General features: G+C 39.0%; 1 protein-coding gene across 1 annotated transcript; it reads left to right on the forward strand.

The window, feature by feature from the left end:
- Nucleotides 1-2: 2 nt before the first annotated feature.
- On the forward strand, nt 3-20,453 carry hck (HCK proto-oncogene, Src family tyrosine kinase). Its single transcript, XM_023401903.2, has 13 exons — nt 3-203; nt 8,596-8,735; nt 10,525-10,558; nt 11,246-11,339; nt 11,524-11,619; nt 11,973-12,076; nt 12,896-13,045; nt 13,974-14,126; nt 14,221-14,403; nt 14,955-15,031; nt 16,789-16,942; nt 17,258-17,389; nt 17,667-20,453. Exons 2-13 carry the CDS (start codon nt 8,604-8,606, stop codon nt 17,867-17,869), a joined length of 1,512 nt encoding a protein of 503 aa, XP_023257671.1. The 5' UTR covers nt 3-203; nt 8,596-8,603; the 3' UTR covers nt 17,870-20,453.
- Nucleotides 20,454-20,575: the final 122 nt, after the last annotated feature.

The following is a 20,575-nucleotide window of genomic DNA, read 5'->3' on the forward strand; positions in this document are numbered from 1 at the left end:
TTCCTCCTACAGGTCCAGTGCGCAGCGTTCCGTCGCCCCGGCCACATCTTCAACCCTAACCAGAAGAGAAAGAAGCGGCTTTGCACGGGGATGGAAGCTACATGAAAGAAATGAGGAATAATCCCGCCACAGTCAGACGAATCTAGAAGATAACACACATCCAGAGAAATAAAGAGTCCGAGTGATTGGTTGGTTGAAGAGCGGTAAGTGACCTCTTTCATCTGGGTTTGCTTGTGTGTGGGGAGAGAGAAGGGGGGGAAGCCAAAGCGTGTGAAAGATCAGTGTAAGAATAAAAGAAAAAAAGGACAGGCTGTGCAGTTAATGTACATTTAGAAATTTAGAGGGAAGAAGAAGAGTTTTAAGTTGCTGGGTTCGAAAAAGAGGAACTTCAAGGTCTTTGAGTTGAGACAACCTCCGCCTACAGAAGTCACTGTACACAAACACTGAGTGTGAAAGTGATGGAAAATAAGTTGAACCTAAATCTCTTCTCAATGCCGCCACACATCACGTTCTGTGAAATGATGAGTATGAAGTCTTTTAAGGTTTGAACTTTGTTAATCTCTCTATCTTAGTGTGTGTGTGTGTGTGTGCGCGTGTGCGTGAGAGAGAGAAAGAAGAGAGAAGAGAGTTATTTTTAGACAGTCCATCTAGACTAAACTAGAAACCAGTCTAGTTTCAGTTGTGATCTTTAGGTGTTGAATCACTTTAAAAGCATATAGATATGTGAAGGTTCATTGGTCACCCATTTCCTTTCCTTAAAGGGAATTGCTTTAACATTACAGCTTTACATCAGTGTGTAATGTGCGCTGCAGAAATGCTGATATTACATAATATTGGTGGCCATTGTTGAATTCCCCCAGCTAGAATCGACCCTGCTGCCACATCATCCCCACATGTTGTCAAATCAGCCATAATGAGTTATTGCAACCACAAATTTTCAAAAGACCCAACATTCATGGTTGGTTGCTGGAGTGTTTCTTCAGCAGAATTTGAATATTTGAGTCAAATCCACCTTCCTGTTATAAGAATTATACAGCTTATGACCATTAAACAAATGATCCTTCTGACAATAAAATGTCAGGAAATATTGACAAACTACTAAGGTGACATTTTCAATTGTGACCTTGAAAGAGGAGCAGAGGACTTTGGGCATTTTTTCTTGATGATTGACATAAATGATTAATCAATTATCAGAATAGTTGCTGATCAATTTTCGTTTGATTAACTGCAGATGTCATACAACCCACGTATAACCCACATTCCGATGTGAATCAGATGTGAAATTCCTCCATACATGACACATACTATGAAAATGTTTTATATAATTATATAATGAAACATATACAAGCGTTTTATGTTCATATACAAAGTGTCTAAACTGTACGTTTTAAAAGTTATCAGTCTCAGCTTTTATAAAGTATATAGGTTATCTGCAGAGCCGACAACAGACACAAAGACACAGCTGGAGCTCCATGATGATTAATACCGTCATGTCATACAGAAGAAGTAAGACGATGCTGAGATGGAGACACTCAACAGTCCAGAGTCCTCTGTCTTTTCCTGTCGATAAGTAACTCAATAACAGTGCAAGTGAAGTAATACCCCAAGGCTGTGAGATGTCTTTCTTTCTTTCTTTCTTTCTTTCTTTCTTTCTTTCTTTCTTTCTGTCTTTCTTTCTTTCTTTCTTTCTGTGTAATGTCCTGTTGGCTGCGTGCCAGACTGGCAGGTGATGTTGTTATGGCCTGAAGCGGTCCCAAACAGGTACACACTCAGCTCGGCACCACCGCAAAATTTACATCTGAAGAAAAAAAAAATATCCCTCATAACAGAACACACATGAATTATTCCTGTCGTCTGTCCGTTGAGAGACTGTGTTACTGTGGCCTAGTAGTTGTTGTTTTTTTTGGTAGAATAACACATGGGATCCTGCATTAATGAGGCCACAGTGTAGTTGTGGCATTCAGCTTAACTGCCACACACGAATATAATAACGACCTGGTGCCTGTACAGTGGTGCAGATGAACGTAAGCTGCCACTTTCACAGGATGAAGATGTGATATGAAAGTCTATCATGTTAAAGTGTATGTCATCATTCATGTTGTGTTGTGGACTTAAATCAGCAAAGCATCACTGCCTATTTCTTACCCACACACACTGAAAGCTGAATGTGGCTGTCTGTCTTGTAGATTTATGACCACACAGCCTGATGATTACAGTGTTGCTTATTTGCATTTTATAATGTAATTATATAATTCTGAACTGAGCCTTTATGCTAACCTCACGTTTGGCATAAGAGACAACTACTTTTTTTTGATTCATATTTTGGAGTGGCAAAGATCTCAACAGCCATGATATTATTTACATTCAGTTATTCAGCTGAAATTGAAATGCATATTTTTATCAGGAAGTGATTAGTAAGTTCATCCTTAAACTTTCCATTACAGAATCACACTTCCTCTTTAAAATTCTTTATTAGTAAAAATAAATTGCTCACATATAGATCTGTGCTCTCTGTTATCAGAACAGAGACCGAGGCTGAGGTGAACACTGCTCTTCTGAAAGGTGCTGTGACATTGTGCTATGTCTTTAGTGTGGCTGAATACAACGGCCGTCCTGTTTTAGAGATTGGCGCTGCTCTTGAATAGCACAGTGCTTAGTTTAAAGTGTGACTGTGTAACTTTCGAAAGAAGATTTAACACGTTCTTCCTCTTTCAAGTGAAAAGTTAAATGCATAAGCAACGAAACGCAGCTCAGCTCTTCATCTACTTGTGCTACTCTTATATTACATGTTAGCATGTGACAGATAAACATAATGGTGTCTTTAAATCAGCTGACCCAAGACCATTATCTTATAATTACTACGTATGGCCCATTTGTTTCGTTCCAAGAGTTAGATGAGAATTAAAGTGTCATAGCTTGTCATATCTCAGGAAATCTTGTCATCACTATGAGGTTGCTAGGCAATAATCAATCAAACAAATATGACAATGTCTTCAGTAAAGAGCTTTGGAGGTGCTGCTAGTCATATTGTTACAATTGGACGGCGTCAGGCAAGCTGTATCCAGTCATTGTGCTAAACTAACTGAGTGTAGCCTTATATTTAGCATACACACATGAGAGCGGTGTCAACCTGCTCATCTAATTCTTTGCAAGAAAGTGAATACATGTATTTCCCAAAATGTGCAAACATTGATGTTAAAGGTCCCATATTTTACACTTTTCCAGTGTTTTATTGAAGCTATATTTGTGGTTTTAAGAGCCAAAAACTATCTCATGGACTCAGACGCTCAAAACTTGTCTTCTGATTGGCTGAGTGATCAAATAAAAATATAGCAGATTTCAGGTAACCACAGAAACCAAATCCTGCAAGTTTGGGTGGTGTGTCCAGGTTGGGGCATGGCTGAGAGTGGTGACTGCTTTGTTGTGAATAACAGAGTTACATAAGTCCTGAGGCCCACTTTCTGAATACATCTGTGTGCATCTGTATACATCTCACTTTGTACAATATGGGACCTTTAAGTGTTAGAAATCCACATTTGAGTATTGAAGCTGATGTTGCTGTGTGACCTGATCTGATGATCTGAACCTTCAGAAGACGCTGTTGCATAGAAAGTTAATAAAAGATACAAATTTCCTGCAGACAACTGAAATCCTGTTGATTTCTCAGGCAGTTTTAACACATGCTGGATAATTCACATGTTGATAGAATTAGGAAATTCTGACTTATCTTTACTAAGGAACAGTAGATCTGGTGATGAATGATATAGATTTGAGATTTGAGACCATTTGATCTTCCTTTAGACATTATTGTGAAATGAACCCGGACTTGATTCAACAGACTGATGGCATGAAGCCTGGTAGTCAGAGGTCTATTTTTAAGGGTGATTTTGTCTGGACAGGAACACATAACTCACAGAGAGGAGGAGAACAAACATGAGAGAGAAGAAACAGAAGCACAGAAACGAAACTGTTAGTAATATCTTTCAAATCCTCAACTCAAAGGAGTGGAAATTGCTGAAGTTGGCATAAAAATATTCTTTCACCAACTTCCATCTTTTTTCTTAAAGTCATGGCGTTCAGCTGTAGATAATAACCATAACCACTCATTGTGTATGAGGATGACACAACTTATTTAATGGGGACTGCCACAGCTTCATTCTGCAGTGGTGGTGCTCTTTGGGAGTTTTCAGGGAGGCGTTAAACCCAGAAGAGACGAGTGTCACCTTAATAACACCTTATAACACATTAAGTATCACTCATGACTGAGCAGTGATATGTTTCCACTTTGGTCTTTGCTTTACGTGCTATAGAGAGCTGTAGGTGTGAGAATGGCCATTCTGGTTTTACTGTACTCGCCTCCAGTTTAATATAGAGCAAAGGGCAGGTGTTGTGCTCAGGTCTCTCCTCAGGTCTCAGCCTGTGTGTGGGCATGTGGGAATCTATTGAGGATGAATGGTGGACTTTTCAGACCAGCACGTTCTGACTATGCTGCACAGTCACACCGCCTTCTGCACAAAGGCAAACTGGTTTATGTCACAGAGAGTGTTGCTGCCTGCCCTAAAATTGGTTGTTAAGGGAGAAGTTCACTCTCGGCTCAGCTGTTGAGTCCAATGGTAAAGTGGTCTCAGACTTTTGGACCCAGCTGTGTGCTGGTTTGCTTTCTTCCTGATAGTTATGTCGAATATGAAGCTGGAGCCGGCAGGTGATTATCATAGCGTGAAGTGTGGAGGCAGGGGGAAACAGCTAGCCCAGCTCTGTCTGTTTCTTTCTGGGAGTGGTTATTTCCTGGACTATTGTCAAAATGAGATATGTTAATCAGTGAGCTTTAGAGGTGTTGGTAGGTGGATTTTGTTGTTAACCTTTGAACAGAGCCGGTCAGCTGTTTCCCTCTGACTCCAGTTTTTATGCCAGGCCAAGCTTGACACCAAATTTAGCAGACAAGACATGAGAGTGGTATCGATCTTCTCGTCTAACTCTCTGCTAGAAAGCAAATAGATGCGTTTCCCAAAATGTAAAACTGTTCCTTAATATTATGTTTTCAGGTTCAAATTTTCCCCCTTGAACAAGTATTGACCCATTAGCAGGAGAATTTCAAGTTACAAATCCTATCAAGAGAGGAGGCGTCATCTGGTGAATCATCCCCTCCAATCCAGTGGAGTAGAGATAATACTGCCCTTTTATATGGCCAGTGTCTACAATATTATAGCCTGACCAATACTGGAATTTTGAGCCCTATACTGATATAAAAAATCTGATAACAATAGGTTATATTAGCTGATAAAAATTTGTTTTTACATAAACACATAATAAACATAATCTTGTTAGTATTCCTTAGATTTGTTTTTAAAAGTACTGTGACCGTGATACACACTAGGCAGGACATTTTACAGCTGAAAAATAAACTTGTCAGAGCTTGTAGTTGTGACACTATTTCTAGAGAACCTTAAACTTCAGTGCTGACGTTTTGTGTTATACTTATCAGGCGATCTTATCAGCTTATCGGCCCAAAACTGAAACATACACCACTACTGATCTGTAATAAGCATCACCTGACCTGGCCAATTTGTCAGTGTGGCTCCAGCTCATACATTCAAAGATATGCAAAGACGTGTTTATAACTATCAAGTCACATTAAGATATTCTGACTCAGATCATAGAACTAGATTAAATGATGTAACTAATAATACATTGTATTTCTGCTATTTCTGATCAGAATACATCATGTTTTATGAAGATATTCAAAAAAATAGTAATTGCAAGTTTTTACTTGCATAATGTTTTGTGTATAAATCTTTGAAATCAAAATTTTACCTGCAGTTAAAGTCCGAATGAGTAAAATTTGAAATTTTCCCTCACCCCGCATGCACCGCTTCACCTTTCACTGAGATCACACAATTAGAATTATTCTATAATCTCCTATAAACTCCACACGTCTTCACTAAGAGCTGCCAGTTTTTTTTTTGCCTTTGCCATTTATTGTAGCTGTTTATACACAAACTGGAACAAATCAATTACAATGGAATTTTTACAGCGACAAACGATGCGTTACTGACAGCCTCCTGAGCTTTAAATATAGAAATAAAAACTCTCCAGAGAAACCTGGCCGTTCTTTGATTAGACGTGTAAAGAGGAACAAGTTCAGAACTGACAGAAAAAGGAAGCAAATACATCAACACAACCAGTTTTGACCTCAAGAACGCTGGAACTTCCTGTGTCTAAATGTTCAAACGAAACATTTTCCATTGCTTACCGCTGCATGTTAAAGGTCCCACAGTGGTTTCAGTTGTGCTATGTGCTTTTTGTAAACTGAGGTGTTAAATAAAAACTGTGAAAATATTAAGTTGATTAATACCTCCATTTCTCTAGCTCCCCCAGAACAAGGAAACTAGCTGGTAAAAGAGCAGTATAGTGTGAACAGTATAACCTGTGAATGTAGCTGCAATGGTATATTAAGATCCACACTTAGCATCTTAGCCACTTTCACTAAATCTGATCCCACGCCACCTGGTGAGTTGATCTGCGCTCAGCCACAAATAGCAAACAATTAGCAAATAGGAGCAACATCTGACCATATGTGGCTGGGACAAAAAGAAAAGTGGGGGAAAATCAAATCAACACTATTTTGTTAACACAGTTGTGTTTAATAGGCACACATAAATGATACACATATAACTATAGTCTAATTGTTAAAACAGACCTTTAAAGACCTTTAATGCTTAATGTAAAGACTGTAGATATTTATAATAGAACTTATCAAGATCAACTTTTTAAGTTCTGTCAGTGCTGTTTCCTTTTGTTTGTGATTCGACACATCTGTTGATGATACCAGTGGTAGTTTTAGTCATTTCATAGTAATATCTGACCTTTAAAATTATAGTGCATCCATTGGCGTGGTAACAGGGTCTACCATTTAATGCTCTTGATGAACATTACTTCCTTTGTTCAGTGCAATAATCTCCTTCTCTGAGCTGAAGAGAGATCGGTTACAAACTATAACTCTGTCCTCTGCATGAACGTGAGCCAACATGTGCAGTAAAACACAACTTCTATCTGCCGTCACAGTTCCCTCTTTGTTCTCGCTCCTGTTAGACCTTGTTCCACATAACTGCATGCACATTTACATGTATACGCAGATACAAAATGACACAAAGAGAAAACAAAGTATTCCCTAGATGTTACAGATGGATAAGGGGGTTTGTGTGCAAAGAATTTTTATCGCCACAGTTGATAGAAAGACCTTGCAGTGTTGCTCATGCAGCACTCATGATGCATAAGAGTCAATTTTGCAGCAGTTGTGTTGCTGACATCTTTAAAAATCCATTAAATCTAATCTATTAAGAATAAATGCCAATGATGCAGAAATTTCAGAAGCATCCAGCATCCCAAAAATCATGCAGCTGACTGACTGAGCCATAGGCATTTTTGTCTTCTCAGTCTTCCCTTTGTGGCAAAGAGTATCGAACAACATCTTGTGATTTTCCCTTTTCACAAGATTTACAGTTGAAAAGAGATAAAGTGTCACAGTTTGCAACACCAGACACTAGAGGAAACCAGATCATCGTAAATCTACATGTTCTAAATCAGCATGGGATTAATCCGTGCACAATGCCCAAACAATACAGGGTGCAACATGTCAGACTGATGATGTGGCTGACGTCTTTATTTCCTGATGATCCCTCACGTGGGTGTGTGAACACAGTTACATACGTAAACAGCAATAAAACAAGCGACACTGGCCCAATAATCAGTAAATATAATATTTACTTACCATTATTATATTATATATTAAATAAATGAATGTAGCATGCTAAATGTCCAGTAGCTACAGAATAGATAATGTATCCATTTTTATTATATTAAACTTAGCAAAATAGGCCCAAGATTTAAAAAGTTGATTAAAATAGCACTCCACTAGTTTAGCATTACACTTCTAACATTGTCAGATTCATGATGCACAGTTTAATAACTAACTACCGCCTACATTACCCACAGTCCAACTTGACTGCTGACAGTTTGGACGGAGATTTGAGTGTATTTTACCAGTAGCAGCTAACAAAGCCTTGAGCTGCTAACCTGAACTTTAACTTATTCTGGATTGTTATCTCCATCATTTATTATGATATTAGGTGCGGTAGTCTTTTCATCTGTTTTCTAAAAACACAAACACTTCTGTATCTCAAGTAAGAAAATTAGTGATTATTTCAAGTCATCTACAATGCTAGGACATAACTAGTTTTATATTCACTCCTAGTCGTGTGTGACACATAATACTTGATCAGCACAGTGTACTTTGTCGCATTCAAAGGTCATTTTGTGCTTTAATTGTTTATTTATTAATCAGCCTATCATAAACTAGTTTATAATGCGTTCACAGCATTGATCCTCTGGGTTCTTGTACTGCACACTTTATGTTTATGTTCAGCCTTAGATGAGTGTGACCTCCAAAGCATTCCACTATTCTTTGAATAATTTAGTCACTATAAGGCGATGTGAAATAGGCCAGACTATTAACATTTTAACATCACAATGGTATTTTCCTGTTGATAATCACAGACCCTAACGTCTTGCTGTTTCTCCTCTGTTATCCTCCTGCAGAAGGCACCATGGGCTGTGTGGGCTCAAAGAAGGAGCAGGAGCCTCTCAGCAAAGGGACGGGTAACGATGAGCTGCAGAACCGCGCACAGACGGCCCACTATGTCAAAGACCCCACCACAGGAAACTCAGGAAGCAAAGCTGTAAGCAGTAACGTTGTGGCAGATTATGATCTGTGAAAAGTCACTAGCTGGTATTCATCATATGGCAAATAACAACTTCAAATCATGAAATCTCATGGAGAATGAATCATTTACACTTTGCTTTGTTAAAAATGCTCTGTTATAGTACAACTCGTTCATTGGTAGAGGAAGTATTAGGAAGTATTATCAACAAAATACACTTAAGATATCAAAAGTAAAAGTACCTGATTTGCAGAAACTCAGCCCCAGGAGAGGCGAGTTTAGATACTTTATATACTGTGGCTCCCAACCAAAGCATCTGATCCCCTCCAAAAGGTCACAAGCTAAATCTCAGCGGTCGTGAGATGATGAATGATGAACATGTTTTTTATTCATTTTTTGGATTTTTGTCTAATCTTCTCTCCTTCTCTATATAATTTTACCGCTTCGAGTCTTGAATGTGACGACAAACAAACCAGATACTGTTTTTTCAGGGGGTCACATGACAAATGTTTGGGAGCCACTGGTTTAATCTCTAAAAATGTGTTGTTACTCCTTCATCTGAAAAGTCACTAGTAACTATAGCTGACAGATTCATGTAGTGGAGTTAAAATGGTGACTCTCCATCACTGAACATCGACTTAGTCACATAAGTGTGTATCTGACTAGAAACACACACACACACACACACCTGGATTTAAATTAAGAATGAGGAAGACTAATAGCATCAAAAGCAGAAACAGTGAAAGTGTGACATGGTACGAAAGAGAGAAGAGTTTCACTGGTTACAGCGATAGGTGGCAGTTTTCCCTTTGTTTCTCGGAGAGGATAAATGAGCACTGACGAATGCTCTGAAAACATTCCTGTGGCTTGTTGCGAGTTTGCATACTGGCCAGACTTTGATCTGTGTCATCGGTAAAGCAGCAGTGCCGCTTCGTGTTAAGCGCGGTTCCTCTGGCTACTGTTTCCTGTGTGCTGACTGTAACACCTCTTTCACCCTCAATGAAGAAAGAGGAAGTGACAGAAGCAGAACCACAGCACTAAGGCAGGGGACACATAATCAAAATTTAAGAATTAAGCAACACCTATGATATGTTATCTCATATTTACAGTCAGTCATTCAGGCTGTCTGGTTTCTACACAGCTCAGCTCATTATGCCTTTGCCTTATACTGAACTTTGTTGAGAACAAACTATTTCTGATGAACAGAAAACCAAACTCTGAACTACAGATAACTGCCAGCAACATCATGATAATTAAAGTTGATACGACAAAGTCCTTCCTTCCTCTGTTCCTTGTCTGTTTTCTTTGCAGCTGTGCTGGCTGAAATAATTTAAGCAAAAATTGAAATATTATTGATTGATAGGATTTGGTTGAAATATAGTCTTGCCATGCTTTTTTGTAGAAAATAATCCTTTGGGATATTGCAGGACAGTCCACTTTAATGCTTCAAAGCAAATTTTAAAGGTCCCATATTGTAAAAATTGAGATTTCCATCTTTTTTGATTATAGATCAGGTCTAGATTCTATATTAATACTGTGAAAGTATCAAAGTGCTCAGTCCACAGAGAAATGCACATACTGTGTTTTCCAAAAAAGATCCTTAAAGCAAGCTGTCAGGACTTTTGTAGCTTTGTGATGTCACAACAAAGCAGTTACTGCTCTCAGCTATGCCCCAAGCCCCGGATGGTTAAGATGGTTAAAAACGGCACTAATCAATATTTTTGTATTCACAATGGAAAAAATGTATATATATACATGTACTGGTTAATATCTTGACATAAATGTGTCTCTTTCTGTCTCTCTGCAGAGCAAAATGCCATCCAATGCAAACGCATCAGACGGTGAGTCGCAATCTTTGTTTACATACTACTGTACATCCACTCACACAGTATGCATTCGACTTAAATCTGCATCCACTGTTAAAGTCAACAACTAATGTCCCTCTAAGTTTCAGTCAACGCCAGGTTTATTTCTAAATTCTCACCTTGGTTTTTCATCTCCGCCATAAGCCACATAAACAGTGTCATGTAGGTCAGTGCTGGTTAGACACAGAGAGACGCTGTCTGAAGCACGACACAACATGTGTAAAAGACAGAGGAAGTAGAGTCAGTGCATGGGTATGGAGCGATAGCCCCCTCTCACTGCCTCACCACACAAGCCTTCAGTGTACAGAAGCCCTGCTGCTATTATTATCAAGCTTATGAGGAAGTCAGTTATATAGTCAAAGTACAGGGAACCCAGTGTAAGTAACAAAGACAAATGCAGTTCAGACTTGTGTATAAAAAATCACTCTCACGTCACTGAAAAACTTCCTTTCAAATGTCGACTTTTCACAAGCCAAGAAAAGCGTGCGTAGTTTCAGCTACATCATCATTTTGAAATCTATTGAGTGACGGCATTACAAGCCTCAATTTCTCAGTATGTAGAAAGTAAACAGCTTTAACAAAATAAAACAAACGATACACATTCAACACTGTACCAGGACCACATCTATATCAACATGTGGTCTCCTGCCTTTCTCGCTGCAGGAGAGACTATTGCCATGGCACTGTACGACTACGAGGCCATTCATGACGGAGACCTCGGCTTCAAGAAGGGAGATAAGCTCAGAATCTTAGAGGAGTAAGTAGAATATCATTTATTCTTTCGTGCGTCGGTTGTAAGAGGGATAGAAATTCATTTTAGTTTCTGAGCTGGTGAAGTACGTGGTTTATTATGTCTTTGTCTTCAATATTCACATTTCTCTCTCTCTCTCTCTCTCTCTCTCTCTCTCTCTCTCTCTCTCTCTCTCTCTGTCCCTCTGTAGATCAGGGGAGTGGTGGAGAGCTATGTTAATCAGCACTGGTCAGGACGGCTACATCCCCAGTAATTATGTGGCCAAAGATACTCTGGAGGCCGAGGAGTAAGTGAAAAAACTCGCACAAAACAAATGTAAATGATTAGGATTAATATCACACTGGTAACAACTGTTTTTTTTTCTGACTATAAATATCAAATAATTCAATTAAACACCTTTGGTGTTGAGAGGCTGTCAAGTTAGATATTATTATCATTATTATTATTATTATTATTATAACATTATAAATAGTTGCAGTATCATCATGTTCTCTATTTAGATGTCACATTTTATAGTTTTTCACAAATTGAAAATGTGCAAGGAAACAAAGTGGGCAGTATGATATGGAAAATAAAGGCATGTGTAGGCAAAGCCGTTAGGAAGTTTCTGTACTAACCAATCTGTTTCCTGTTGTTGAGGTGGTTCTTTAAGGGCGTGAGCAGGAAAGATGCCGAGAGGCAGCTGTTGGCCCCTGGGAACAAAATAGGATCCTTCATGATCCGAGACAGTGAGACCACCAAGGGTGAGTCCTTTAAAGAAATTATTGACAACAAAAATTCCCTCTGACAAATCAAGCAAATGAACTACCTCACACATCTTTAGCCATTGGAACTGCAATGGTACAATACAAACACAGAGTACTACGAACTCAGGTTAACAGGCTAATAACTTTTATAACTGGCCCTTAAAGGTGATCTTCTCCATATATAATGTTAACAATGGAAGAGATGAAAGTGTGATGTGTAATGTGAAAGGTGTCACTTGTAGTGACAAAGAGAATTATAACTGGACTCTGAGGTTCCCCCCTGCTCTGAGAGCTTTTTAGCATCTTTATTAATGGTTTCACAAAACTCCCATCATCCGCAGCAATGCTTCCAGATGCGACAATTTTCAACAAAACAGCTCCGGTAAACCCACCGTAAACCACCAGCGACTTGCTGGTGCATGTAATGTAGTGCTTAAGAGTTAGATATTACTGCGTTACATTTTTTGGACTTGGGACTAGGCCTGCATTACACAGGATACAGTTTTTTCAGAGCTTGACCCATATTGAGACTAAAACTCTGAGTTTGATCTGTCTTTTGTGTGTCTTCAAAATGTATTTTCATAATATTCATTAAGTGCAACACTAAATCACTGGAGTGTGCCCCATGTTGGTCTGCAGGCAAGAAAAAACATCCGTGGGAAATACTTTATACCTTTAGTTTGCTAACATAAAAACATTACAATTTTAAAATGTTGAATCATCTAAAAATCTAAGACAGTGTCAGTGAAAAAAATGCCGGAGTCAGCATTAAAAAAGTCCCCTACGGATCACTGTTTTCCTTCTGTCCTACCACAGGCAGCTACTCTCTGTCTGTCAGGGACAGCGACGCACAGGCCGCCGACACAGTTAAACATTATAAGATCCGCACGCTGGACAATGGAGGATTCTACATCTCTCCCCGCATCACCTTCGGTACCCTGCTGGACCTGGTCAGCCATTACAAGAGTAAGTTCAGAATTCAGACTTTCCCCAGTTTGTTAGTGAAGGATCTGAGCTCCTCACAGCTGTGTGTTTTAGTAGTCCACCTGGGTGTTATTGCCTGTCTTCATTAAAATGATGTAAGGAACAAACTTTGTCTCGTATTTCAATCATTTAATGGTCTTAGAAAAGAGTGACTTGCTCCATCTGTGTTCCACCACTAAACAGGATGTGTGATGCACAGCACTCTCTGCTGGCCAACCGGCCATCCTCTGTGAAACACTGTCAGGCTCATGTATTAATTGTTGATTAGTAGTAGCATCAGCCTGAAAATATTCTTCATTTTTGCCAAACTTATATTGAATAGATTTGTGGAATTATCATATATATTCCCTACAAATAAGAACAATACAGTTCTTATTCACAACATTGAACACTAGAAATTATGGAAGCCCTGAGAGGCAAGTGAAGAATTTTTTTGCACCTCTACCCCAGGTCTAAATAGATCTTTTTTCCAGGTGGTTTTAATTAGAAACGTATTGGGCATTGAAGCTCTTTATCTCACCTGATAAAGCCTTTCTAGCAGAAAGACTTTGCCGATTGTGTTTCTACTGTAACAGTAATGTTACAAACAACATGGAGACATTAAAAATCACTGAGTAAAAAAAAACATGAATGCTTTTAGTTAGACTGAGGTAGTGGTGTACTTCAGCCTGTTCGGGCTGACACTTGGGAAAGGAAACACCCTGCCAAAAAAAAAAAATTGAAAAAAATCACTTGCTTCTCAGGGGTTTTGCAGGTGAAAAAAAAAATACTTCACAGCCTCTTGTGGCCAAAATGAGTATTACAAAAACATTTAGAAAAATCCTGATGGAAAAGAAAGAATCACTTGCCTCTCATGGCTTCGATGATCAAAATCAAATCATGAATTTCCTTTTTTGTTTGTTTATTCCAGAGCAGGGAGATGGCCTCTGCCAAACCCTGACAAGCCCGTGCCTGAGCCCAAAACCTGAGAAGCCCTGGGAGAAAGATGCCTGGGAAATCCCAAGATCATCCCTCAAACTGGAAAAGAGGCTTGGTGCTGGCCAGTTTGGAGAAGTCTGGATGGGTGAGATGGATCTGTAATATTTTAAATCCAGTTTTTAATTGAAAAAGGAAGCAAGCAATTCATTTTCTAATGCTAATTATTGTTGTACTTTAAGCTACGTACAATAAGCATACCAAGGTGGCAGTGAAGACCATGAAGCCCGGCAGCATGTCAGTGGAGGCCTTCATGATGGAGGCCAACCTGATGAAGACGCTGCAGCACGACAAACTGGTCCGACTGAATGCTGTTGTCAGCAAGGAGGAACCTATCTATATCATCACGGAGTACATGGAGAAGGGTATGCATGTGTTTGTGTGTGCATTCAGCCCCAAGAGGCTGAAGTACGCCACTGCCCCAGTCTAAATCTGCAGAATGAATCACCTGAACATCTGTGATGCATTTGAGAGTGTGCGAAAACTCGGTAGCAAGCAGAGATGTCTCAGCTAAAAGTAATGGATAAATTGTTAAAATACTGTAGTCAGCTACAAGTGATAAGAGTACAGGCTTTATTGTAACAGTGTTGACTTTTCTATAATTGCTGGTGTTAACGTCAGTGTACATCAGTTCACATGAACGTATTTGGAACATGATGGGTGGTGTCAGTAATGGTGTATAATACAAGTTCATGTGACTGGACAGTGGAGGTACTTCAGACAAAACATGTTGGGAGAAATTTGAGCAATAAACTAAAGGGAACGGGAAAATGAAATCTCAGTGCAGGTTTATTTCATTTAGCGTTTTCTGTACATAACTGGTGATTGAATCTGTTTTAAGGATATCTATAGTTTTGGGGGGGTTCTTTTCCTACCAGGTGTGTGTTCATTGATGTGTTTGTATGTATGCCTGCAGGTAGTTTATTAGACTTCTTAAAGAGTGATGAGGGCAACCGTGTCCAGCTCCCCAAGCTCATCGACTTCTCTGCCCAGGTGAGAGTCACTGTCCTTCGTCAACCTGCCAAACCAGATCCTCTGGTTGTTTGGCTGTTTCATGTTGTCATGAATTCAGTAGTGTATTTTTCTGTTGATAAGGATTGTGTTAAGATTTGTGTAATTCTGTGACGTACAGTTTTTTGCTGATACACTATGGTTGCAAGAAAAATACTCCAGTGTGAAATACTGCTGAAACACAGGTGGATAAGGAAGCAGTGTCATTGGTGTGACACACTTTTAACTGTGACCAGCCACTATGATCCAACTGCGCCACCTCTTGGTTGAATATTGAATATTTGAACTATAAAGTTGTCGGTCATATATGTATAGAAAGGGAAATTAAATATAAATGTATTTACAAAATCTTCAAAAGCTGACATTTTGTGTTATACAACCACAGGGTGAATGTATTTCTTCTTGAGAATTTACTTTTTACAAAGGTGTTTCTACAAAGTGATGTTCCAGTTTTATTATTATTATCACAATTTATTATTATTATTATTATTTCATACTCACAATAACAGTGCTAACATGCTGACACAGCAGATATAAGCTGTGTCCCAATTCAGGGGCTGCATCCTTTGGAGGATGAGGTATACCAAGGTGTGGCCTGTAGAACCGAATCGAGACGGTCTGACATACGGAGGATTTTTTCTTCGCATCACCAGCCTTGCCCTCTCTTATGGTTGCGTTGCAAAGCACCGCTCCTGTTGCCTAGCAACCTTTACAACACGTAACAAAAACTTGAGGTTTTAATACCCTTGTTTTTTTACAGTTGTATCATCAGCTGTTGAACTGAGCTGAAACTATTAATACTTACATTTAAAAGTATAATCATTTGCATTTATTTTCATGACCAGAGTGCAATGAATCTTGGGATAAGTTGGGCTGCGAAGGATCCACCTGTTGGAGCCTTTGTTTCCCAGGAAAAGAAGGCCGCATTTCTCAGACGCAATTGAATGAGCCTTGAAAATGGGACAGCCTAGTCACACCGCTATGACACAATCCTTCTTCAAATACAGTCCCGAAAGGATGCAGCCCCTGAATTAGGACACAGATATATTGTTTACCATATTCACCATTTTAGCATGTGTGGCTAATTAGCCATAAACACAGTGCACAGCTGAAGCTGATAAGAATGTAATTTGTTTACTATTTAGTCATAAACCAAAGTTTCGGCCAAATTCAATGCTTGACTAGATGATGGTCCTAGATGACAAGTCAGAAGGTTACCAAAGATAATGACATGTCTACATTATACATGTTGGTGGTTGGTATGTGTAGAGTTACACTGACAGTGACCAAATAGTTCCCTCTTATAGAAAATCTGGAAATGTGAATGATTGAGTGAGTTTATAAGGGAGTTAGCACCTTGCTGCATGAGGTACTTCATGTCCAATACAAAAAAAACAGAGAGGGAAGGGAAGAGGAAGAAGGTTAGATTTGCCTATTTTGATTCAATCCTACCATGACTGATTTGGTGATGTTAAATTATTCATCAGATAGTCAGAGATATTGGTCTTATCTAGTGCTAACACAAAGGAGCTAAAGGGAGAGGGTACACGTGTGAATAAATCCTCACCTCACGCATGTTATATTAAATGTCTGCTGTTATTAGCAGCAGTGCAATTTACTGAAAGCAACATAGCAGCTTAAAGAAAGTCTATTAGGTATAGTATGTCTGAGAGCGTGGACGTGTTTGTTTAAACAAGGAAATGCTGATAATGCTGTTGTTTTGACTTATTTGTCTCTAGATCGCAGAGGGCATGGCCTACATTGAGCAGAGGAACTACATCCACAGAGACCTGAGAGCTGCCAACATCCTGGTCAATAAGGCTTTAGTGTGCAAAATCGCCGACTTCGGCCTCGCTCGTATCATTGAGGACAACGAGTACACAGCCAGGGAAGGTACGACGCAGTCACATATTGTTCAGCCAGGTGAAGTGGCTACACAGCAGCAGAAGGGATTAGGAAATTGGGGAAATGATGAAATGGGAGCAGTCACAATTTCATCAGTTGGGGGGAAATTACTTTGTGTCAGATAGATGTCGGATTACAACACGAGTGACAAAAATAGCGTGAGTGAAGACGAGAATGACCTGCTGTGTGGTTAGCTGAATGAGCAGAGGATGGAAGTGTTTGAGGGGATGCGAGAGCAGCAGGAAACTTGTCAGCAATGTCTCAATAACAAAGTCAAATTTTGCAATTTTCCCAAATAACCAGGAGCCAAATTCCCCATCAAATGGACAGCCCCTGAGGCCATCAACTACGGCTCTTTCACCATCAAATCTGACGTCTGGTCTTTCGGCATCTTACTGACTGAGATTATCAGCTATGGACGCACACCATACCCAGGTAAGTGGATCACTCATTTCAGCGTTGATATAGAATTTGCATGTCCTTACACTTGCAATTAGTGCACAACAGTTTTGTCCCTAAACTCTGTTAAAACTCTGTTAAATGGACACAGTTGAGTGGTCCCATAACTGAATATAGCCACAAAGTTAGCATCCCAGCCACCTAAGTCACTCACAAGTCACCTAAGGACAGCCCATTATATGTTTCTCTTTCATTTTTAAGAGGTTGTAGCTTTGTAGTCTCTCTTAACACGACCACATACTCTTGGTTTCAGGGATGACCAACCCAGAAGTGATACGTTCCCTGGAAAAGGGCTACCGAATGCAGCGCCTGGACAGCTGTCCCACCGAACTCTATGAAATCATGCTGGAGTGTTGGAAGAACAAGCCTGAGGACCGTCCCACCTTTGAATACCTGCAGAGCGTCCTGGAGGATTTCTACACAGCCACAGAGAGCCAGTACCAGCAGCAGCCCTGAGACTGAACATGTTTTCTGTTACAATATTCATACTTTACAGCCAGTCCAGTTTCTACATGCAGCAGTGCAGTTCAGAGAGTCTAAATTGCACTGCTACGGTCTCTCTTTCTCCTTCACATTCACACACACATAATATATACTAACAAGGGACTGTACAAAAATTACTGGGGAGGGTTGAAACGTCTGTTATTTTAATGAAGCTAGGCCCTGCCTAACATTTTGAATATTTTCATTGGGCCCCCCTTCCTTTGAATTAGAACTTTTTGGAGTAGAGACCATATTACAGAGACAGTAGAGAGCAAAATATAAATACAATATACATATCAAATATTATTATTGATATTATTAATATTTTGACAACACAATCCTACCTCATACTTCGGTCAGGGGCACAGCACAATAGATACTGTAAGATGATGTTTGGTCATCGGCTAATATGGCCACAGCTACATTATCCTCACAAAACCGACCATTAATCATTTGGCATTCTTGTAAATCAGTAGTGATTAGTTAAGACAGATATATGTGTTTGTTACTTATGTAGTTTCAAATATAAAAAGTGACCCACAAAATAATGCTTAACATAATTTATTTTTTACTTTTGCTGCACTCAGTTTTGTTTTACTACTGATTGCACACATAATGTGGATCACTGTATTGTGAGATAAAGCTGCACATCATTATGCACAGAAAACATGTGGCCTGACATTTAGTACACATGCTCTATCTAGATATAATTGTGGGTAACAGGTCATTTGCATTACTGAGCTTTGCAGATGAGAGGTGGGTTGTAAAACGGGACTCGTGCAGGACTCTTCTCTAGACGTATAAGTGAAAATAACAAATGTGCTTGGATAAGCCCTGCCAGTGCACAGGCACAACTGAGATACAGTACTTTTCCAAGGGAAGGCTGAAATAAAACCGATTTTGTGGAAAAAAGCAGGTCCCACTCTGCCGTATAATATTCGGACTACTTATTCCTGAAGAAAAAACAAAAGCCAATTAGCTCTCCCATTTTTCTGCTCTCACCCGCTGTATAATTTTTGTACAGTCCCTAACACTCCAACACCTTTGAAGGTATGGCTACATAACATTTACAGTATGTATGAGGCCAAAGTGTCCAGTATATGTTATTGTAAAAGTATGACTTTCTCACACACAAAATATTATATTACTCAGTACAAAGATACGTGGCCATATTCACAAACAGACAACTGACGGCCTGAAAGAAGTGACAGTCAAAGGATTTTTAGCTGTTAAGCTCCAGCACACAATTTGCATCCATCAAAAGGAAGGTATAACCACAACACACATGTTCACAGTGAAATATCTGCAGTGCTCAGCTCCAATAATACTGTGTTGATATCAAAGGTTTGGCAAACAAAACTGTTAAATGTACAGTGTTGTACATTGTAAAGGGAGAGTGGGTACTGTGGATGATACAAAGTGCAAGACAAATGGCTGATTAGGCTTTAATGCTTCAATCCTCTATTTATGTTCTATTGATATTTTTCCATTTTACTGTGGGTTGTTTCAGCATTACTCCTCTATAGTGCCTTTTGCAGTGGTTGTTCCATTTTCAGACTAAACATTTATATATTCCATGTGGTCTGATAAACATAAAAGCATATAAATGCAAGTATTTAGGAATAGTGTCTTTAATGTGGAGCCACATTAACGAATAATGCTTGTTGATTATTTTGATCCATTATATATTAGGTTAAATGTTAATATATACAAGGGGTGTAATGATTCATCAAATCCAGTTTGGTTCAGACCTTGTCTTCTTTTTTTTCTGGGGGGGGGTTCCCTACACTACTGACTTTAATGTGCCCAGGGGTGTGCAGTCTCAGAGTTATTGTCCATCTTGAGCTAATTAAACTAACCTTTACCGCAGGCATGGTCACTTGATCATGATTAGATCAAAAGTCACATGACATGCAGTTGGATGACAATGAAATAGGTGTAATGTGTAATATTAATATAAGAGCAAATTATACAACTATAGTCAGTTTAAATAGAATAATAATTTCATGCTTTGCATGAAATAACTTGTAGTTAATTGTGAAATCAGAAACAGGTTTTGATAAATTACTAATGTCCATAAGACTTCAAGTTGTACCTGCAGCAGTGGGGGTGGGGTGGGTTGCTGGATGTCTATATCACGGTCTCAGTCCCAGAATCATTACACCCCTAATACATACATCTCACATCTTTTTGCCTTCTTTTCTCTGTTTGGAAAATTTATTTTATTTATTTGTGCAAACAGTACTGTTCTGAGCATCATTCTACCTTGAATGTAATGAGTTTTGAAAACGAAAAGCTTTTTCTATCCTTCTTTTTCTTTGTCCTTTGAGGTGACTTTTTTTTTTCATTATTATTCATTTAGGGAGAAGTGTGAGCAACAATATGTGAGAGAATTTTGCGTTGACACATTATTGACACATTATTGAATCAATTCCTAGCATTGGACACTTATAGGTGTGTTTTTCCTCATCCATATAAATCCCTTTGCATAATGTATTAGACGCTTGGATCAATGCAACTGTGATGGAAATTTTCTAATAAATTGTTTTACAAGCAATCATTGATCCAAATGTGTATTTATATAACAATACTATGCTAGATACATATATAAACATATATATTTTTACACGTTAATGTGTTTGTTTGTGGGCATGTACTGTTTTAATAAAGGTTGAGGCA

This window comes from Seriola lalandi, unplaced genomic scaffold (genome assembly GCF_002814215.2).
Source record: "Seriola lalandi dorsalis isolate HSWRI2012SDOR001 ecotype SW California unplaced genomic scaffold, Sedor1 jcf7180002053823, whole genome shotgun sequence".
Lineage (NCBI taxonomy): Eukaryota > Metazoa > Chordata > Actinopteri > Carangiformes > Carangidae > Seriola > Seriola lalandi.

What these genes read in the sequence shown, in the direction of transcription:
- hck (XM_023401903.2), top strand. Translation starts at nt 8,604, where the DNA reads ATGGGCTGTGTGGGCTCAAAGAAGGAGCAGGAGCCTCTCAGCAAAGGG. An exon ending in CAATGCAAACGCATCAGACG is followed by an intron (nt 10,559 to 11,245) that starts GTGAGTCGCAAT and finishes TTCTCGCTGCAG; the next exon opens with GAGAGACTATTGCCATGGCA. An exon ending in CGAGTACACAGCCAGGGAAG is followed by an intron (nt 16,943 to 17,257) that starts GTACGACGCAGT and finishes CCAAATAACCAG; the next exon opens with GAGCCAAATTCCCCATCAAA.